This window comes from Aptenodytes patagonicus, chromosome 1 (genome assembly GCF_965638725.1).
Source record: "Aptenodytes patagonicus chromosome 1, bAptPat1.pri.cur, whole genome shotgun sequence".
NCBI lineage: Eukaryota > Metazoa > Chordata > Aves > Sphenisciformes > Spheniscidae > Aptenodytes > Aptenodytes patagonicus.
In genome coordinates, this window is record NC_134949.1 from 179,913,241 (window position 1) to 179,933,589 (window position 20,349).

Consider the following 20,349-nt stretch of genomic DNA (forward strand, 5'->3'; position numbering starts at 1 on the left):
AAACAAACAACTTCGCTTGCCCAAATTTTATTTCTTTTCTTTTTTGCATCATTCTCATTCCAGTCTTATGGTGTTTGGGGGACCCCAATCTATTCCGCTTATTTACTCTTTTTATTCTTCCCTTACTTTCCTCCATCTACTTAAGACTTTACTGAATATTTTAATTTTCTTGCCATACCCAGCTTCCACAACCTTGTGTTTTAAATCTTCATCCTTCTCTCAGGCATTAGTGATTAAGACTTGAATAGGAGAAGGGGTGGAGTAATGATACTCTTCTCAGTTCTGACATTTTGAGAGGACAAAATAAAGATACTTACTTAGATGGCATAGACACTGAAATTACAATTGTATTTATTTCACAGTCTTTGGGGATGGTTGTTTCAGTGGAGTCTTTGAGCAGGCGTAGATCATAAGCCCTTGTTCTAAAACAGAATCAGAACATCCAATTCTTCTATAATGATTTAAAAGCTATGTTAGCCAGGATTTGGAAGAGAAATTTGGAGGAGAACTATCATCTGAGTGCAAGTGATGGATGATGTTTAAACTGTTTGAAGACTTAGGCAAAACAAGAGTAATCACAGTTAGAATAAAACAGGGAACCAGCTAGTCTGCATTCATTTGGAAAAGATAGTATCATGTAGGATCATATCTTTAAAAGACCATTGTATCCATAGGCTGCTTGCATCCTACTTTGGATGTCTTCATCCAAAATTGAGATTCGGGAACTTAATAGCCACTTAACATTGAAGCATGCATATTTGCTAGGCATGTTCCTTTATGACCTCTGAAGTTCCTTGGATGGCTGCAGTCCTGCATTATGCACATCCCCATGATGAATTTTGGGGACTGTAGAACTAAATCTAGAGCTTAAATGCTTAACTGAAGAATGGATTCTTGGAGTCTGTGGAGATTTATTTCTGTGTTATATCCCATTCTTGTTTAATAGAAAATATTAAAACAGTCTAAAGAAGAGACATGTTAATGAATATGCCTATTAGTAGTGAAATATTTGGTATATTAATTATTATTCCTGGGCATTTTTATTCATGCCTATTTAAATGAAGGGGGCACCTTCTCTGTACAGAGAGACAATGTTCTTGATTACATGGATTTTAAAGTTTTTCTTCACAGCTTTGTGACTTACTTTTTCAGTTAGTAGTGAAATTCAAGTGGTTAAATAATTTCACATGTATGTGTGTGTGTATAAACTTGCACATTGCTAACTCATTGAAATTCTGAATACATATGATTTCTTATAATTTTTTAGTTAAAACTATTTCTTTCTCCATTAGTTAGATCATCTTAGCCCCATTTGGATTTTTGGAACAGTGTACCAAGTGAAAATTCCTTTTGTGCTTATTCAGAACACTCCCATAGGCCGATGTCTTCTAACTGTTTCTTCCTTTCACATAGTGATATCAGAGACTTCATTTTTTTTAATTTTCTTTTTCTCCATGTTAATCTATAGTATAGAAAGTCTTTGTGTTCCCTTGTTTGGGAATGCTGCCCTTTTGTATAAACCCTTAAATGCTCTTAAGGTGATATTATCTGTTTATAAAAGCCCAAACAAAATATGTTGGATTTCTCAAGATCTTTTTACTCTTATTTGAAGGTGAGTAACCCTTTTACTTTCATTTGGCATCTGTATCATTTTTGAGCACATCTGCCATTATATCTAATACTTTGCTAGTTACTTCATGCTTCTTAATAGATTATGCCATTTTAATATTTATTAACTTTGAAAAGTGTCTAACATTTTCTGAAATTTTTAAACCCATAATATGACTGTTTGACTTGAAGTACAAAAAGAATGTTTTTGTGTCTTTCCATTTGCTAGTGTGTTAAGCTAGTAAAGTTTATACGTATTTGGTGTTATGATGTTCAATTTTAAGAGTTTGTACTAGCAGATCTACATTTTATGTTAAATAGCTTATAAAATTTAATTATCAGTTAGATTTTTGTATTTTTTTTAATAGGTGAAAGGTTTTTTTACTCTGTTTTGTCTTGCTCTAGGTTTCGACCAAATGCTAGGGAACTGTGGAGTTACAATGCAGTAGTTGCCGATTCCAGACTTCCCTCAGCTCCAGACATGCAATCCCGGTGTAGTATTTTGAGTCCAGAACTTGCTCTACCAACAGGTTCCAAAGCTCTAACCACCAGATCTCATGCAGCTTTGCACATTCTAGGTATACATTTATAGTTGATGAGTCAGAAGCTTAGATGAAATAAAGAAATATTACTTAATGTATAAATGAATTGTAATCTAACAGCTTTCTGACTTTTTTGAGTTAAAATTTTACTTTGTAATCTTTCACCATTGCTCTTAACACTTATGATCTGGCTGATATGCATTAATTTTAATCAAAATAGTTATCTTCTGCCATCTTAATGGTGCTAGAGGATTTTAGAGTTCTGATGGAACCTGCTACTAGAGGTCAGCAGAATAAAGTTAAGAGACTAGGTGATCTTTTTGGACAGTCTGCAGAATAAAGTCAGTACTATTAAGTTAACCTGGAGTCTCCAAAAGACAGGAAAAAAGTGCTATTAAATAAGCTATTTTTATTTTAAAGTAAACACAATATCTAAAGTTAGAACTTACTCTTTGCAGTTTTGTATAATGGGGCACTAAGAGTAATATCATTTCCTTTTGTAGTCTAAAAAGCCTACCAAAACAAAAAATAATGCCACTGTGTTAATGTATAAACTGGCCATATGCAACGTACCGTGCTTCAAAGCACAGCTTTGGAAGTTATTTTAGCTCACTTGCTCACTGATTGTGAAGAGTGATCAGTTCCTTGTCCTGCTCCCTTCATTGTGTGTTAGAGATGTGATAAGTTTTAACTTGAACAGTACTTCTTTGTGTCTGAGTCAGAGTAAGGCATGTTAGGTACCCATGTGTATGAAACAAAATTCCTTTTATGAAGGCTCTCAAATCTGCCCATAATTCAGTTACTACTTCAATTCTTTTTTGGTAATAAGGGAAATGTAAAAAGGAAAAAAAAAAATAATGAAAGTGTTGCTGGCAATGTATTTACCATGGGAAAAGTTGCAAAGTAGATTTAATCACATTTCTTAGTTATTCTGGAAAATAAATTAAATTAAATCGATCTTCAGTAGTGAACCTTGAGATTCTACAGCAGTGACCCCTGACCTAATCAAAGCTATAATGATATTTGGTAGCTTATATGTGGTTTAGGGACAAAACATCTTTTTAACTAGTATTCATTTCCATTTCACTGATTATAATCAACAGTAAGAAATTTTGAGTTGTTCTTGGTTTTACTTTCTTTTAGGTTGTCTTGATACTTTGGCTGCTATGCAGGACTTAAAAATGGGTGTAGCAAGTACAGAAGAAGAGACTCAAGCAGTAATGAAAGTTTATTCTAAAGAAGACTATAGTGTTGTTAACAGATTTGAAAGTATGTACACAGTAAAATTTTATAGCACAAGCTGATCAGGCTTGTGGAATAAAAAGCTAAGATAGATTAACTGTATTTTTGTTGGGTTTTTTCTGCAGGTCATGGAGGAGGCTGGGGTTATTCAGCCCACTCAGTAGAAGCTATCCGTTTCTGTGCTGATACGGATATTTTGTTAGGTGGTCTTGGTCTTTTTGGAGGTAGGGGTGAATACACTGCTAAAATAAAGGTAAGGGTTTTTTTTCATTTTGTTTTAAGCAATATTATGTTTCAAAATCAGAAGTTTAGAAATGCCACCTAAAACAATGATTAATTTTATTTCTTGATGAATGAGTAGTTTACTGGATATTAAAAGCATTAGTAATAGAACTAGAAGAAGGCTTCTCAGTGAGAAGTAATGAACCTTATGCAGGTAATTATGCGGGTGGAGTAGAGATCTGAGAATTACCATTCTTAATTGTCAAGAATTGGCCCATTCTTACCTTCATTAAATGCTATGCCATCTTACAGGTGTCTTGAGCAGATATGACAGTAGGTAGAACAGTTCTGTGATCTATCTGCACAAAGCTCAGAGGTCCACCTGCAGAAAATTGGTGTTGTGGGCTTCAAGTTAGAATCACATCCTATGTCAGAATACATGAAGGACTGCTTCTCAAAAACAGAAAGAGAGCGCTTATCAGTAGCTGGAATTCCTTTGGTACCAACTGAGCCATTGCTTCCCACTGTCCCTGCCACTTCTTTCTCAGACTGCTCTCTGGATAGCTTCTCAGCTGGGATTCTTCAACTGAGAGTAAAGGACACCAAACATACTTAAGTCTGCTTTGTGCCAAAAGTGAGGATGATTAGGGCTGGAGCATGTGCGCTGATTTTAAATAAATAAACAAACCTGGCTTTGGATAAAAAAGCTCACATAAACACACAGTTTGATGACAGAGCTCTGGTTTCTGATAAGTAGCTTCTGTTCCTGCATTTAATAAGGATTTCAGAACTTTCCCAAAACATGTTGTAAAGGAAGGATCTAATGTGTGTCCGAGATTTGTATTAGATGTGTATATTTGGAATATATTATTGTTGTTACTTGTCATTTACTGGTTTATTGAGTTTTCTTTTTCTGTTTTCAGGTGAATAGGTATTAAGGTTTGTTTTAGGGAAGTGGATGGCATATGCTTAGCAATAACATTTGCATAAGACAACAGAGATCCAAAATAAGTAGTTGTACTTTATTCTAGTTTAACACAATGACTGAGAATTGCAAATAGTTAAGGAAAGCCAAGAAACTTAACAAAAAAAAAAAAAAGCATGACTAATGTTTAAATACTAAAGGTCGTAACCCTATGAAAGCACTCAAGTATTATTTTTTTCAATTTGTTTCTGGTTGTCTAGGGTTAGCTTATAGCCAAGATAAGATTTGCCAGTCCTACCACAGATGAACTGTGTATTAAATAGGCGTTTGCAAGAGAAGTCATAGACATGTATTGTAGTTCTTTTTCAAACTGATCAAACAGTAGAAGTGATTTTTGACCGAGTAAGAAACCCAAGTTCTTTTGAAAAAGGTATCATATTTTGTCCTAGTCACTAACCATTTATGACACTATTGACTAGCTCTGCTAAACAGTCAGGCTGTCCCTTTCCAGAGAAGTTGAGTATATCTTCAGTGCATTTAAATCTATGATGGAAAGCCTGCACTTTCTGCCCAACTTTGCCTTTTTTTAGATGCTTTGCATTTGACTTGCCTGCAAGATTTAGGGAGTTTCTCTGCATAAGAATATATCTGGGCATAAAGCTGGGAGGTCAGTATCAATTGCTGTTTTTTAAAAATTAATGACATTACAAAATCCTGACTTCCAGATGGGAATTTGCCTGTCAGTGACAGTAACTAGCGATTACTTTTGGGAAGGGGAAAGAACAGTAGTAGACAGTTTCCAGAATGCCAGACAGGAAAAAGTGGTATTATGAGGTTTCTAACAGCTAAGATGCATTTTTACCTTTTTTTCGTACTCCACCAGTTGTTTGAATTGGGTCCAGATGGGGGAGACCATGAGACTGATGGAGATCTTCTTGCTGAAACAGATGTCTTAGCATATGATTGTGCTGCTAGGTAAGATGTTTTCCTTACCTACTTCTATCTACTTTTTGATCTTTATTTTCACTTTCTTCATACACATTTTAAAATCACTTTAAATATCAACAGAGATGATCTACATCATTAGAAGTTTGTAGCAAGTGATGTAAAACTTACCCAACACACTTTGAGTGTAAAGTAGTAAAACACCAAATACCTCACCAAGCCATTATGGTACTACATTAAAAGAAGGAAAAATCATCTCACACTTGCTCATGTATAAATCAAAGTCAAATCCCATATTCCTGTGATGAGAAGACAAGACAAACAAAACGTTGCAGCAGCTTTTTTGAATACTTCTATTAAAAGGATGTTTTGAAGCACAAATGGGTACTTGCATTGAACAACTCATCATTAAACTTACTGCAATATTAAATTATCATAACCAAAAGAAGGTTTATTGTGCTTCAGCTCATTAGAATACAAGCAGTAACTACTTGAAAGATTTTGTGCATATGGATGGGGTTAGCCATGTTTTAACTGTTTTTTCATTCCCTGTTATAAAATAATTTAACATTCAAATCATTCATGACTAACTCTTTTAGGTTTAATTCTTACGTATCAATACCCCTAAATATATATTCTATTACTTTCTTAAATATTCATGTGTAATTCCTAAGAATTTATGTATAAGCTTTTGTCATTTCCAAAAAATTACCCAGAATTTTCTGAAATGAAAGAATATAAGTAATACTTTACTTGCAGTATTATGTATTAAATGTAATTGGGTTTGTGTGTGTTAATTTAACTTAATCTCTTCTTACTCTATTTGGCATTTGATATCTGATTGTTTCAAAATGCAAGATCAAGCTAGACTTAGGCATTTATAGGTCCTTCTGAATTACTATTTTTTTATTACTACAGTATTTTTCAACAAAATATTTTTTAAATGTTGAATATAAATAGTTACTTGAGATTAATAACTTAATTTCAGTACTTCTCAATTTTCTTTTATAAGCGGGGTGTAATTCATTAAAGATTAATCTGAAAACTAATTCACATACATCTTTTTCAAAATTTACTTCCCCCAGAGAGAAGTATGCAATGATGTTTGATGAACCAGTACTCCTACAAGCTGGCTGGTGGTATGTAGCCTGGGCAAGAGTGTCAGGACCTAGCAGTGATTGTGGATCTCATGGACAGGCCTCTATTACTACAGATGATGGGTATATTTTTTTTCTATATTTTTTTAATGTAAAAAAGAGTTCTAATATTGCTTGAATAATAATTGGATTATTTCTCTTTCAGTGTTGTATTTCAGTTTAAAAGTTCCAAGAAATCAAATAACGGTACAGATGTTAATGCAGGGCAGATCCCGCAGTTACTGTACAGGTAATATTTTGACCTCTATTTAGAACAATTTATTGCCATGTTTTTTAAACAGAGGCTCTGATAAAGTAAGCATATGTTTAATGAAATTATTATTGTATTAAGCTAAGGAAAACAGTATCTGAAAAATTTAGGGAAAACTTAGTGTCTTTGAGAAAAGTAATAAATCCATTATACCAACATTTATTTCTTTGCAGGTTTTTTTTAAAAGGTCATTCTTCATATATTATGTTCTGAGACTTTCATTTAGTTCTGTAGAGCCTCATGATTTCATCTAACATGCTTCATTTTTTTGCTAGTTGGGAAGTATTCTATTTAGTGGGCCTCAGTTTAGGAGCAGTATACTATCAAACAGATGATTTTAATGAAAAAAAAACAACCAAACAAACCCAGAAACGAATTGTGCTTTACAATGTTACCATAAATTTATTATTCCCATGATAAATGTTATGTAACTCTGTTTTAAAAAGCAAGGACTCTTTCACTGTATTGCTAATATGTTTTTTCAGATTTCCTCAGATATACACAAGACCTAATTTTTATATTTTATGTGTGTGTATGTATATATATTTCCCCCTGCCCCCACATTTATTCTGAAACTTGGAATTTCTTCATACCCGTTCTCTTGCTATGTCCTTTCTAAGCATGTCCTTTTCAGGGTCCCTTATCAGAACAGCTCACTTCTGCAGGTAAGCTTTGTGTCCATAGACCCCTATGTGTCCAGAGGAAGGTTTCATTTTGACTGATGCACATAAAGTCCTGGCATAACCTATTAATCGTTTGGGTGACTTCTATGGAGAGATGGCTGTAGCCAAAGACAAACAAGCCTTAGGGCCTTTGAAGGAAGGATATGGCTGAAGAGCCATGAGTGGCACAAAAGGAAAGGTGCTGCAGTAACAGGTGCTGCCTGTATTTTTTACCTCCACAAAGCTATTGTTCTTTAAGGAATAACTTTTCTAGTCTTAAAAATGACACCTGAAGAAATACAGTAAATACTTGTAATAATTTCATATGTAATTAGATCTCGACTTTATTATCATCAGAATTCTGCCAGTTGAACAGAATTCAAGATACTTGATTGCTGGTCTAGAAGGATTAGGAACTGGAGGAAGTTATGCTGAAATTGAACATTTTTTGGATAATAAACTTTTTTCCCCACTTTCATTCCACTTGAACAATGCAAACAGTAAACACTTGGTACAGATTTTAAGTCAGTTCTTAAATTGTTCTTCCAGGCTGCCAACAAGTGATGGCAGTGCATCCAAAGGAAAACAGCAAACCAGTGAACCTGTGCATATTTTAAAGAGATCTTTTGCCAGAACTGTCTCAGTGGTGAGTATTATCAAGGATCATCTGTTTCCTATAAGTTCATTCATATGTAGAATACTGAAACATGTATGTGTGGAAATAACTAATGATTTTTTCTATCTGCTTTATCAAGCAGAAGTTAGGTACACTGGTATATAGAACACTATATTTTTTTTACTTTTTCTGAAGATTTCAGATGTAAACTTAAACCTAAGCTAAGCTTGGTATTGACCTGAGGATGAGAGCCTAGAAATGTATTTGTTTACAAGTTTAGTTTACTTTTCATGTGTAAGCTACTTAGTTTTGAGGGGTTTTTGGGGGGTGTGGGGTTGAGTTTGTACTTACAGGTTATATTCAATGTACAAGACTTACTCCCTGCCAAGAAATTAATATTAGCAGGGCTTTTAGAGTTTTGAGGGAGCTTTACTATATGCTGTCTTCCATGGCTTTTAAATTACTGTCATTAATTAGTCACTGGTGAGATTCATCTTCCTCTTAGATGCATTCCAATATACATTGAGGATCAGATAGCATTTAATTAAACTTTGCTAAGCTGAGGTAAGGAGTATTAATAGGCACAGTGAACTGCAACTATTAATAGAAGATAGTCTGCAGTTCTTCATCTACAGCTGGTGGTTAGTCAAATTTTGAGGAATACTGCATTAAGTTGAAATGCAATATTATAATGCAGGGTAAGACCAATTCCGTCTTCATGTTTTTGAAGTACAGTCCCTTCCTTATCTGTTACAAGCAATCATTATTTGATTTTCAGCTTGCTTTCCTTCATTTATGTATTCTCCATTTCTTCAGTATTCTGTAATGATCAGGATGATTTTCTCCTGTTGAGGTTTCTTCTAGAAATGTATTATCTACATGATTTGCATTTTTAATAATCATATTATCAAAATGTTAATAGCTACTCAATATATGTTTGCTTAAAAATATTTGCATTAAGCTATGAACTCCTATGACTTTTAATACTTCGCATTGTATCCTCCCTCTTTGTTATCTTGCTGCTGTTATCCCTCACCAGAGATCTGAATTGGGATGAGAGGAGAGTTTTGGCTTTCTGGAGCATTAGGCATTTTATAACTAACTTTGAACAATCAGCTTGATTGTTGTAGCTTGAAGGTATACCTGCAGCTTGAAGGTATTCAATACCAAATACTTGCTGTTTGCCTTCTGAGGTACAACTTTATTAAACTACCAACCACATTTAATAATAGTAGAAAAAAAATCTTTGGACAAATGAAACTTTTTAAATCCTCAAATTTCTTGTGGACTATCATGTGCTTCTGTCGAACTTTCAAGTACTGTAAATGTGCTATAGTTCCCATGATCCTGCAGATCATAACTGTTTAAAAACAAAGCAAAGATAGACCTGAAAAGTCTTTACTGTTGTGACAAGAATGTATTCTGTTAAAAGTAGGTATTACACTATTCGTATGCAGGCGTAGCAAGTAAAATTTACTGAAAAATCTGTATTACAGGTGAATTCAAACAGTTGGTAGTTCTTAAATAACTGAGTCTTCCACACGTAATATTGTAACATGTTATAAATTACTTTTAGCATATTACAGTGACATATTCCCTACATTCTCAGTGCTCTTTTTTATTCTCAAGCAAATAAGATTTGTGTTGTATGGTAGATGTGTATAGACATAAATATGTTTTCATAATAAATATGGATATAGATGCTATTTGCTTTTCATCTTACTCTGATGCTGAAAGTTCACTTTTGTTTTTAACACAAAATCTGTCTTCTGTGTCCTTCGTACCCTGAAATAGGAGTGCTTTGAATCTTTATTGAGCATTCTTCACTGGAGCTGGACAACACTGGTCCTAGGAGTTGAAGAACTTCGTGGACTTAAAGGATTCCAATACACTGCTACTCTTTTGGATTTAGAAAGGTTGCGTTTTGTGGGCACTTGCTGCCTGAGGTTGCTGAGGGTCTACACCTGTGAAATATATCCAATATCAGGTATTCCTTTTCATTCACTTGTTTCATATTTATCAGCAAATAATAATCTACAGGACACTGAAAACTTGATCTAAGTATTCATGTAGGGTATGCTATAAGATGAAATTGCTTATAGAGGTGGGTTTATTGGAGCAATTAAGAGACTTACTGTCAGAAATGGGATATTTGCAACAATCTGCACAACCAAGCATCCAACACCACACTTTTACACTGTAATTCATGTCTATTTAAAAGTTAATTTGTTGTTTGGCTTTACAGTTGAGTTCTTTTGGACTATTTTGTATCTTCTTTTTTCCCATTTCTTTACATAGTAGCTGCCTTGGTGGTGAGCACAGTTTAAATTTGAAAGATGGTATCTGTTTTTCATGCCTGTAGTTTAACAACACTCATATTAAAATGCAGCGTATATTATGAAAGATCAGAAAATTGGAAGTTTCTGATGTTCAGGTTTCTTCAAAGTAGTTTAACACCCTTCACTGTTTTAATTTTGAAAGTAACTTCTCTGAATGTGGATTCATCAATGTTGCTAAATTCTAGTTGTTCTATTTATGTGTAAAATGTGCATTTTTATATGAAAATGTTTCATCTATTGTATATTTAATGTTCCTCTTTGTGTTACCCTCTAGCTACAGCTAAGGCAGTTGTAGAAGAAACCAGCAAACTAGCAGATTGCATTGGAAAAACTAGGACCTTGCTGAGAAAAATTTTATCTGAAGGAGTTGATCATTGCATGGTGAAGTTAGACAATGATCCACAAGGGTATCTCAGTCAGCCCCTGAGTCTTTTAGAAGCTGTTCTTCAGGAATGCCATAATACGTTCACAGCTTGCTTTCATTCATTTTACCCAACACCGGCTCTCCAGTGGGCATGTCTTTGTGACTTGCTGAATTGTTTGGATCAGGTACATTAAAATGGCAGAAGTAAATATTACAACTTAGCTTGCCCTCTTGCTCAAAGAGCAGCCAAGCCGAATTTAAAACCTTTATTCCTTTTTTGTGTTTATCCCGGTTTGCAACTTGAATTCTGCTGTGGTTTGGTTTTTTTAAATAATTGGGGGGGGGGGGGGTTTAAAGTGTCCAAGCTCAACAAGAGCCTTGGAACTTCTGTCTCCCTTAGCAGTAAGATTCTCTCTGGGACAGTGAAGAAAATTTGTGGTGCTGGTAACTGTCAGCACCTGCTTTTTCAGTGTTGAGGCCATGCCTTATATGTGATTACTCTTGCTGCACGTTGCTTAGGAGCATACATGTGGCATTTTTTATACTCATACTTGAGTAATTTCTCATTATTAAATGTTCCAACAGTGCTCTGATCCAGCAAAGTATATGAGAAGCTGGCAATATTATTCTGTAATCAAAAACTTTCTTCTAAGTATCTTGCTTATTGTGAATGAGCATCCCACATCTAAACAGTGTAGTTGCTGACTTGCATTGATTGTAGTGAGATGTAAGCAATTTGCTTCTTTGCATGAAAATTCGTTTAGCATATAAAAATTCGAGGAAGAATAAGTTCTTTAATATATTATTCTATTTAAATTGTTTGATTAATTATAATAAGTGCTTTGTCTTCAAAGGGTGCCATAATTTCAAAAGTAATTTTAAATGGGTTTATTATTTTAAAACACGTCAACCAACAAATTTTAATTACTCCTATTTGAAAGATCTAAATGGAAGCTCATGAGAGAAGATAATGTAAAATTCACAGGAAAGCTAGCAGTATATGAAATTATCTAAATTATTTTTATAATTACTATAAAACTGGAAAGTTCCTTTCAAAAGTAGTTTCTCCCTCATTTACTTTGAATGCAATGGTGCCATTCTATTAATTTCTTTTTATGTTTTTAGGACATCCAGGAAGCAAACTTCAAAACCTCCAGTAGCCGGCTTCTTGCGGCTGTTATGTCTGCTCTCTGCCATACTTCAGTAAAACTGACCTCTATCTTTCCGATTGCTTATGATGGAGAGGCATTGCTGCGATCAATGGTCAAACAAGTCAGCACTGAGAATGACTCTGCTCTGGCCCATCGTTTTCCTCTTTTGGTTGCACACATGGAAAAACTTAGTCAGGTTAGGATATATTCTAAAAATTTAACAACTTGTTTTACTTTGCAACAAAAAACAGTTATGTAAGTTGAAGTTTTAGCTTTATAAGGATGTAGCTGAATTCACCTGACTGTTTTCTTTCTAAAAGGCTTGTTTCAGAAACTCACTATTTTATCCAATTTTCATCTTTCAGTCTGAAATATTCCAATTATTTCTTGTTTGGAGAATGTCCGAGCAAAAATTATTCTTATTTATTTCGGAATATTAAATTGGCAGAAATATAGTTTAGAGTTGTCTTCTGTTGCGTAGTGTTTTCTGCAACAGTTTTTCAGCTTTTTCATGTGATCTCAAGAATGAACATGTGAATAGATTCAGCGTTTTGAGGAAGAGCTAACACAGCTTTGGTAATAAAAAGTCATGTCTCAAGCTGCAGTTTTTAAAGGAGTCAACAAGCAGGTGGACAAGGGAAGCCCAGTTCATATAGTTCTATCAAAGGTTATTGAACAATTTCCTAATCAGGGGCTCTCGAATGCTGTATTTTTGCAGTTCTGTTATTCCAGAATAGTTTTACAGGAATGAAAAGGGTAAATATGATAATCAAAGATATGGGATTACTAAATAGCATTCTTCACTTTAGAAGACAAAAGGGGTAAGATCTTATGAAATTTTGAATGATGCATGAAAGGTAAATAAAGGATAATTGTTGAGTCTTCCAATACCAAAAGTTTTGAGCAACCAGAGACCTTAACAAAAGGTAAGTTCAAAAGATTGCTGTTCTTCGTAAAATACACAGTTAAACTGTGGAACATAGTCCTGTAGGCCATTATTATGCTAAAAGCTTTCACAGACTTAGAAAGCACCTGCACAATTTAATGAAGAAAAAAAAAATCACCAAAAGCTATTAAATGCAAAGGTAGTATTTCTGTCTTGGGTACAGCTGCTTCTTAACTGCTAAAGATAGAAAGAGTTCTGTGCGGGTATCTGGACAGGTTTGCTTGACCTGATTGTCTTCCCTATCGGCTCGCTACTTGGATATTTTTGGGAGACAAAATGGTGAGAAGGACAAACCTTTGATTTCTATCAGTAGAGCTGATTTTATTTGTCCTTATTGGGAATGACTTTCAGTATGGATAACTGTTTTGAAAAACAGTGGATGTCACTACTAGGTAGAAGACACAGTAGATGCCTAAGCTTAGATTTGTTTCACAGTCTTCATTCAGTAAAGTAACAAGTGTTTTTTATAAGCATCCCACCACTGGTTTTATCGTACCTGTTTGCACAGGAGATTCTCTTCGCTAACATCAAAGCCAAAAAGCTTCTGAGTTTAAGACAATGATATGAGGAGTTTCATAGGTACCTATATATCCATTGTATTCTAACGTATGCTTTATAGATAGCCCTCCTTGCCATACTACAAGAGAAGCTCTCTCCTGAGAAGGACACCTATATATCTTTCCAATGCAATAAATAAAGTCAACACCACCTCATTCTGGAAATTGGAATATTAATCAGTTTTTTGACAAAGGAATACATAGTGTGATAGTTTTGAGAATTTTAAATTTTTTTTTCCTTACCCTCTAGACATTTCTTACTTTTAAGAAGTCATGGGTTTTTCAATTACCTAATGCTTATAATATGTGAAAATTAACGTGTTTTTTTTTTTTAAAGTAAGAACAATGTCATTTGTCATATTTCTCTTCATAATGCAGAGTGAAGAAAATGTTTCAGGGATGACAAGCTTTCGGGAAGTGCTGGAAAAGATGTTGGTCATTGTTGTTTTACCAGTACGGAACAGCCTTAGAAGAGAAAACGAACTTTTCTCTTCACATCTGGTTTCTAATACTTGTGGGTTGCTCGCTAGTATTGTGAGTGAGCTTACAGCATCGGCATTAGGATCTGAGGTAAAGCTTCTGTAAAATCATTACTAGAAGTCTTTCAGGACAAGTATATTATGAATGTGGACAAGTATATTATGAATGTGATACAGGCTGTGGCAGGAATTATATAGATCTGCAGATCTTTCACAGATACTGGAATTCTCAGTTCTCAGTAGCTTTCAGATGTTTAACGTAAATTTAAAAGCATGTATTCACTGTATTAAGGAAGTACTGTTGATAATTAGCTACTTCATTATGGCCGCAGAATAGTGCAAATTGTTTACAAAAAGGCAATTTTTCTTTTGAGTGCTTCTCTTTTTGCATGCATGTCTCTGCACGTATACACTCAAAATATTTGTTCGGTGCTCACTGGAGGCAGTGCCACATACCTGAGCATCTCTGTGCCTCTCATGGTATCACGGGTGCTTCGTGTGTTCTAATCCTATCTGCTCTTGATTATGGGTCAGAATTGATAATGTGTTTTGGTTTATGCATTGTATCTTCCTCCTTTATATGTAAGATACTCCTTACACATATCTTCCTTTATATATTCAATATTATATGTGTATTATATTTGTCTATATCATTAGACTTTTTCTGGTTTATTTGCTTTGTTTTGAAATTGAGAGTGGTACTGAGTTCAACTTCTTAAAATCCAGAGATTCATAATCACGCACAGAAGTTCCCTTTAACGAGGCTATAATGTCATTAAATGATGGAAACTGATTTTATTAAGGGGATGTCACTGTCTCTGGATTATCAGCAGACATTTTTCACAGAACCAAGTTTTTGATAACATCTTGATTAAAGAAGCTTTTATTATTATGTAAGACCTGTATCTGTCCTCTCTTAATCTTGACCTTACCTAAGGCAGAAATACCTAACTCTTCTTGAAGCACATTTAAAGTATATTTTGTGCTATTTTGTCCTATAAAATATATATCTAAATACTTGAAAAAATTAGGAAGCAGATTCCTAATTATTCCTAGTTAATTCCCAATTACCAGAAATTATATTTTCTTTTTTCTTTTTAGTTGATATTAAATAGAAGCCACAGTAGTGGCATATTCTATGTTTTATCAGTTGACTTTTAAAATTTAACCTGTTGAAAATCTGGTAATTTAATTCACTTGACTTTGCTTTATTAAAGTTGTCGAACATTTGGCAGTTAACATTTTCTGGTGCTTGTATTTAACTTTCTACAGGTTGATGGGCTGAACTCCCTCCATTCTGTCAAATCCACTCCAAACCGATTCACTAAAACAAGTCAGGGAAGAAGCTGGAATACTGGGAATGGATCCCCTGATGCAATATGTTTCTCTGTCGACAAACCCGGCATAGTTGTAGTAGGATTTTCTGTTTATGGTGGAGGAGGAATTCATGAGTATGAGTTGGAGGTATTAGTTGATGATGTAAGTACTGCATTTGAGAAACCAATTTGAACAAAAGTAACCTCGGAGTTTTTCATAGTATGTTTTTCAAAGTAATATTGTAATATTCTTATACAGTCTAGGCTACCAGTAAAACAGTGCACTGGTAGTAGGGTTTTTTGGTTTGCTTGTGGTGGTGATTTTTGTGGCATTGCAAGCTACATACCATATCCAGTAGGGTCCTTATCTTGATTATGGTCTTGAAATCTTACTTTATTACAAAAAGTATTTGAAGTATAGTGGGCTTTTCGCTTCCTGGAGCTAAACGTAAATTAGTACCCATTATCTCTCTGCAAACTGTGAAGGAAAATAAGAAATAAAGGAGACCAAATTAAAACATTTTAAACCAAAAATTGAAGAAAGGGTTAGCCTACCAGCATGGTCAGGCTATAGCTACAGATGTTTCATGTGTTGTTGAAGTACTCTCTTAGAAGAAGCATAAAACTGTATTGTGTGTTCTTGTAATGAAGGAAAACCTCTGTTCTTTTACGCCCAGTTGTTCACTTTAACCGACTGTTCTAATCTCTTCCAAAGGGCAAGCATAGGTTGCTGTGGGAAATTAACCTCTCTGCTCAGTAATTTCCTTTTTAGCAGAAAGGCTTTACTGTTGACTCTGAACAGGTTTTTCAGCTTTATTTGTAATGCTGTGTGTAACAATTTATGCAAGAAAACAGTTGCATGAATGTGTCATGTATTTACATTATAAATGTATTAAAATAACTTTGTTTTTTTGAATCAGAGTGATCATACTGGAGATTCAACTCATTCTCATAGATGGACATCTTTAGAGTTGGTTAAAGGAACTTACACCACAGATGATTCTCCCAGTGACATAGCTGAAATCAGACTTGACAAAGTTGTGCCACTGAAGGTAAATAAGTGTGCATCTGTAGGTTTCATATGACTTCTTTCGATAACAAAAATCAGAATGTTAAATGTAAATTGTCTTTTTGTGTGCACATTTACAAATTAATCTTGACGTGTTTGCTTTATAAATTTTCAGTTTCACCCTGTAACTGAAAATTTCAAATCCCGGCAGCAAAAAGAAATTGTCTTAATTTTTATAATAGCATAAGATAGATTGTAATTGCTTAGTAATTTAGAATATTCTTGAATGTGCAACTCGTGTGTGTGCAATTTGGTAGCTAAATTTCTTGGGTACCTGGTCACTCTTCAAGTAATTAAAAGTAATATTCTACTAAAGTTATGGTCCATAGTTTGGGAACACGGAACAGCTTTGTCTTTTGTTAAATGCTGGATCTTTTTCAGTTAATTTCATTTGTCAAGTGCTTTGAAGGACTTTTCAGACTCTCCAGTAATAATCTAAACTAACAGCTTTCACAATACCATCAAGCCTAACTTATATACTTGTTTTATACTGTGTACTGTTTTTGGCTCTCCTTTTTAAGGAAAATGTGAAATACGCAGTTCGTTTGAGGAATTATGGAAGCCGGACTGCCAATGGAGATGGAGGAATGACTACAGTTCAGTGTCCAGATGGTGTAACATTTACATTTAGTACATGCAGTCTGAGCAGTAATGGCACAAACCAAACGCGAGGACAAATTCCACAGATTCTTTATTACAGGTTTGTGTGTTGTCACGATCGTGAACAAAAACATCATAGTGCTATTATACCACATTTATTTTTGTGAAGTAACAGAAATAAATACATCTGGAGTGTGTTTGAAGGAAGAGCTTCTTTGACAGCAATATTGTGTTCTTCCAGTGTAGTTTCAGACTTAAGTTATTTAGTGAAGACAGTTTTCAGGACACCAGTTGTACTGGTGCCTCTTCCAGTCTTGTTTTAGATTCTTTTTTTTTTTTGACTTGGCAAATAATTTGATAGTTGACCTCTTTACAAGGTCCATTGTCTACTGCTTTAAAGCTGTAGTATGTGAGACTGGTAAGATGCAAAACTTCAATCTCTGTTTTTTCTATAACCTAAGAGATTTTTGAGAGACTACTCACTGGAATGTTTCTAATTTCGTTCAGTTCCTTCCTCTGTTGCCAGAAAGGATTGCAACATGTAGTGAATCAAGTTCTGTTCATGTAGGAACTGTCTCCTCTCTTACTGTAGAGTTCAAAGGTATAAAAAGAGAAATTGCAACTGCCGGCAGAAAATCAGCTGAATCATCTGACTGTCCTGCAGGGAAGCTTTATTTTAGCCTTTCAGGATGATAGTAGGAATTCACTTAAGGTAGTGCTTTCTGCAAAAGCATTACTTGCATTTCTGAGGTGCTTACCCTCATGATATGCATGAAGACATGATTTTCAAAATGTGGCAGCACCTGAATATATGAATTATTACCATTATCTGTACGGCAAAAAAATGTCACACCTTTTATTCAAATCTCAATTTTTGTGGTAAAAGGTTGATCAACAGTAGATCCAAGGAGTAAAAGGAGCAAGGAATAGTAATTTACTTTGATATTTAATTATGTGCAAGATATACCTACCTAATAAAAGAGGAAGAGGGTAAAATAAGTAATGCTACAACAAATGATGTGTTTTGGACTAACAATCACAAGAACATATTGCTCTTAAAGTTTTAAAGGAGCTAAAATATGAAGAAATAAAGTTGCCAGCAAAATTATAGTAACAGTATATTTGAAGATACAGGATAGTTCTAAACTCTTTTAAAACATGAGATTGGCTGTACTGAAAGACTCAAAGATCCAGCTTGTCAGTAATAACAGTAATTGCTTATCAAAGAATGGAATTACAGTGGTGCATATCGATACTTTCCTTGATTTAGTCTCCTGGAATCTTGGACATCTGTGTTTAGGGAATTCCTCCAGCATTTGGAGGAATTTTGTTATGAAGTATCATAATTATGAAGCATCATATTATGTAAGAAGGAGGAAAGAAGACAAGGAAAACATTTATTCCCACTCCTAGAATTTCTGTTTCTGTATAAGCAAAAGGGGGAATAAAGGAGAAATAACAATTTCTTTGATTTCGGAAAAGCAAAGGACATAAAACTTCAGTAAATGGAAGCTTCAAGCCATTCTAACTTAATAATAAGCTAACACATAGCAAAAAAAACCCACACCAAAGTGCTGTCTTCAGATCAGAACAGTCTCAAGTTTTTTTGTTTCAACTGTGATAAAATTTTAAGAAGCTTTTCAAGGACTGTAATGGCACAACTCAGAACTGTTACAGAATAAATTAAGCTTTGTTTGGAAAATTTGCAGACTGCTGCCTGTAGTCACAATGTCTTTTGACGTTTGCTTGGACAACAGAAACCTAAATGTTATCTGATGAATGACTATGGTTAAGAACTTAGTCAGTTTGAGGATTCCCAGTTTTGATATATGATGACTTAAGGTTTTGATTTGTCTACAGTAAAGCAACAAAAATGTTCAGTCAACTATTATAGAACAGAGCTTGTAAGATTCACACTCGATTTTATTTGAAGGATGCTCAAATACAAGTAGAATTGTTGCTTATGCAAATGCCAATAAAGGCCATACCGAAAGAAGTATGTTAATGCACTTCTGATTAGGGCAGAAATGCTTTGGAAGGATTTGTTGGGACTGTACCCAGTTGGAATTGCACCCGCTGTCAGTCACTAATAAATTCAAATTAAAAAGCTTGAGGCTGACAGCAAAACTACAATTCTAGGACGCATTGACAAAAAAAAAAAAAACTTTTTCTAAAAATGGTTGATTTAAGTCATAGAGAAGGATAGGTATCCTTGCTGTGCACTGAACTGCTCCAAGTAAAGTTTTTGAGCATTCTGAGGTGCCAGTCCTAGAATCCTAATGTTCTGGAATGATGTTTTGAAGGATCAAATCTTTCTGGACAAACATAGGAAATCCAGAAGAGAATGGGCAATTTTGCTTTACATGTTGACTAAGTGGTTTTGGTTGTGTATGCCAAGGCTGAATCACTACTATATTGAGGGTTTGAATTAGTTTATAATGATCATTCGACTGCTTTGAAAAAGCAAATCAAACCAGATCTTTTATATACCTTATTGAAATAGTTTTGTGCATAATGTTGTTTAGGAGAACCTAATTTGACATACAGAGTGGATTTCAAAGATAAAACTATTTGTTAAGGGTAAGCCTAAGATTGTATTTCAAAACCAAAATTAATCTTTAGAATAGGGAGGGAGAATCTTTTTCGCTGTTACGATACTGCAGAAATATCCATTGAAAAAGTTTTACTCATTTCTGTGATGCATTTAGTGGTGTTCTGTTTTTATCAAGATAGGTGGTTGGCTTGGAAGAGCACAGCAATTAATATATTTCTGTGGTTTGAAAGGCATCTAGTCAAAAGAAACATTTCAGAAACATGCTTTTCATATTTTCTGCCAAATAAAAATAAAATTATTGCAAAGGGCTAACACTGAGGCATTGCCTCCAAGATATCCTCTGTGGTTTCTTTGATTGTTTCCTCTATTGCTTTATCATAAATTAATTGTTTTACTTATTCTATGCTAAAATTCAGTCAGTCATGTTATTTTAATATAATTTTGTATTTTGTGAACTAACTTTAACTTAATCCACCATTCAGGAGTGAGTATGATGGAGATCTGCAATCACAGCTTTTGAACAAAGCTAATGAAGAAGATAAAAATTGTAGCAGGGCTCTCTCTGTCGTGAGTGCTGTTGTACGAGCAGCCAAAGACCTGTTGCACAGGGCTCTTGCTGTAGATGGTAAGGTTTTTGTAAATTTTGAAAGTTAATTTTCATTTCAAAACTTTTCTTTGATAGCAAGAGATAATAGTGGAATATCAGTGATACAAAAATTGTGATATTTCTCTCTTGCTTTCCAAAGAATATTTTTCTGACCTGTCATTACTGTAGGTATCAAACAGTGAGTAACGTTATAAGTCA

At 34.3% G+C, this 20,349-nt stretch overlaps 1 protein-coding gene across 12 annotated transcripts in view; it reads left to right on the forward strand.

Annotated features, from left to right (window-relative positions):
• MYCBP2 (MYC binding protein 2) overlaps positions 1-20,349 on the forward strand; it is a 216,002-nt gene that overhangs the window by 98,170 nt on the left and 97,483 nt on the right. For all 12 annotated transcript variants that reach the window (XM_076362465.1, XM_076362483.1, XM_076362491.1 and 9 more), the window contains 15 exons: positions 2,014-2,186; positions 3,294-3,419; positions 3,518-3,645; positions 5,423-5,514; positions 6,570-6,704; positions 6,787-6,870; positions 8,103-8,199; positions 9,964-10,156; positions 10,783-11,057; positions 11,998-12,219; positions 13,905-14,096; positions 15,278-15,484; positions 16,242-16,373; positions 16,912-17,090; positions 20,027-20,169. In XM_076362465.1, coding sequence (XP_076218580.1) covers positions 2,014-2,186; positions 3,294-3,419; positions 3,518-3,645; positions 5,423-5,514; positions 6,570-6,704; positions 6,787-6,870; positions 8,103-8,199; positions 9,964-10,156; positions 10,783-11,057; positions 11,998-12,219; positions 13,905-14,096; positions 15,278-15,484; positions 16,242-16,373; positions 16,912-17,090; positions 20,027-20,169 — 2,378 coding nt within the window. The remainder of the gene's footprint in view (positions 1-2,013; positions 2,187-3,293; positions 3,420-3,517; positions 3,646-5,422; positions 5,515-6,569; positions 6,705-6,786; positions 6,871-8,102; positions 8,200-9,963; positions 10,157-10,782; positions 11,058-11,997; positions 12,220-13,904; positions 14,097-15,277; positions 15,485-16,241; positions 16,374-16,911; positions 17,091-20,026; positions 20,170-20,349) is intronic.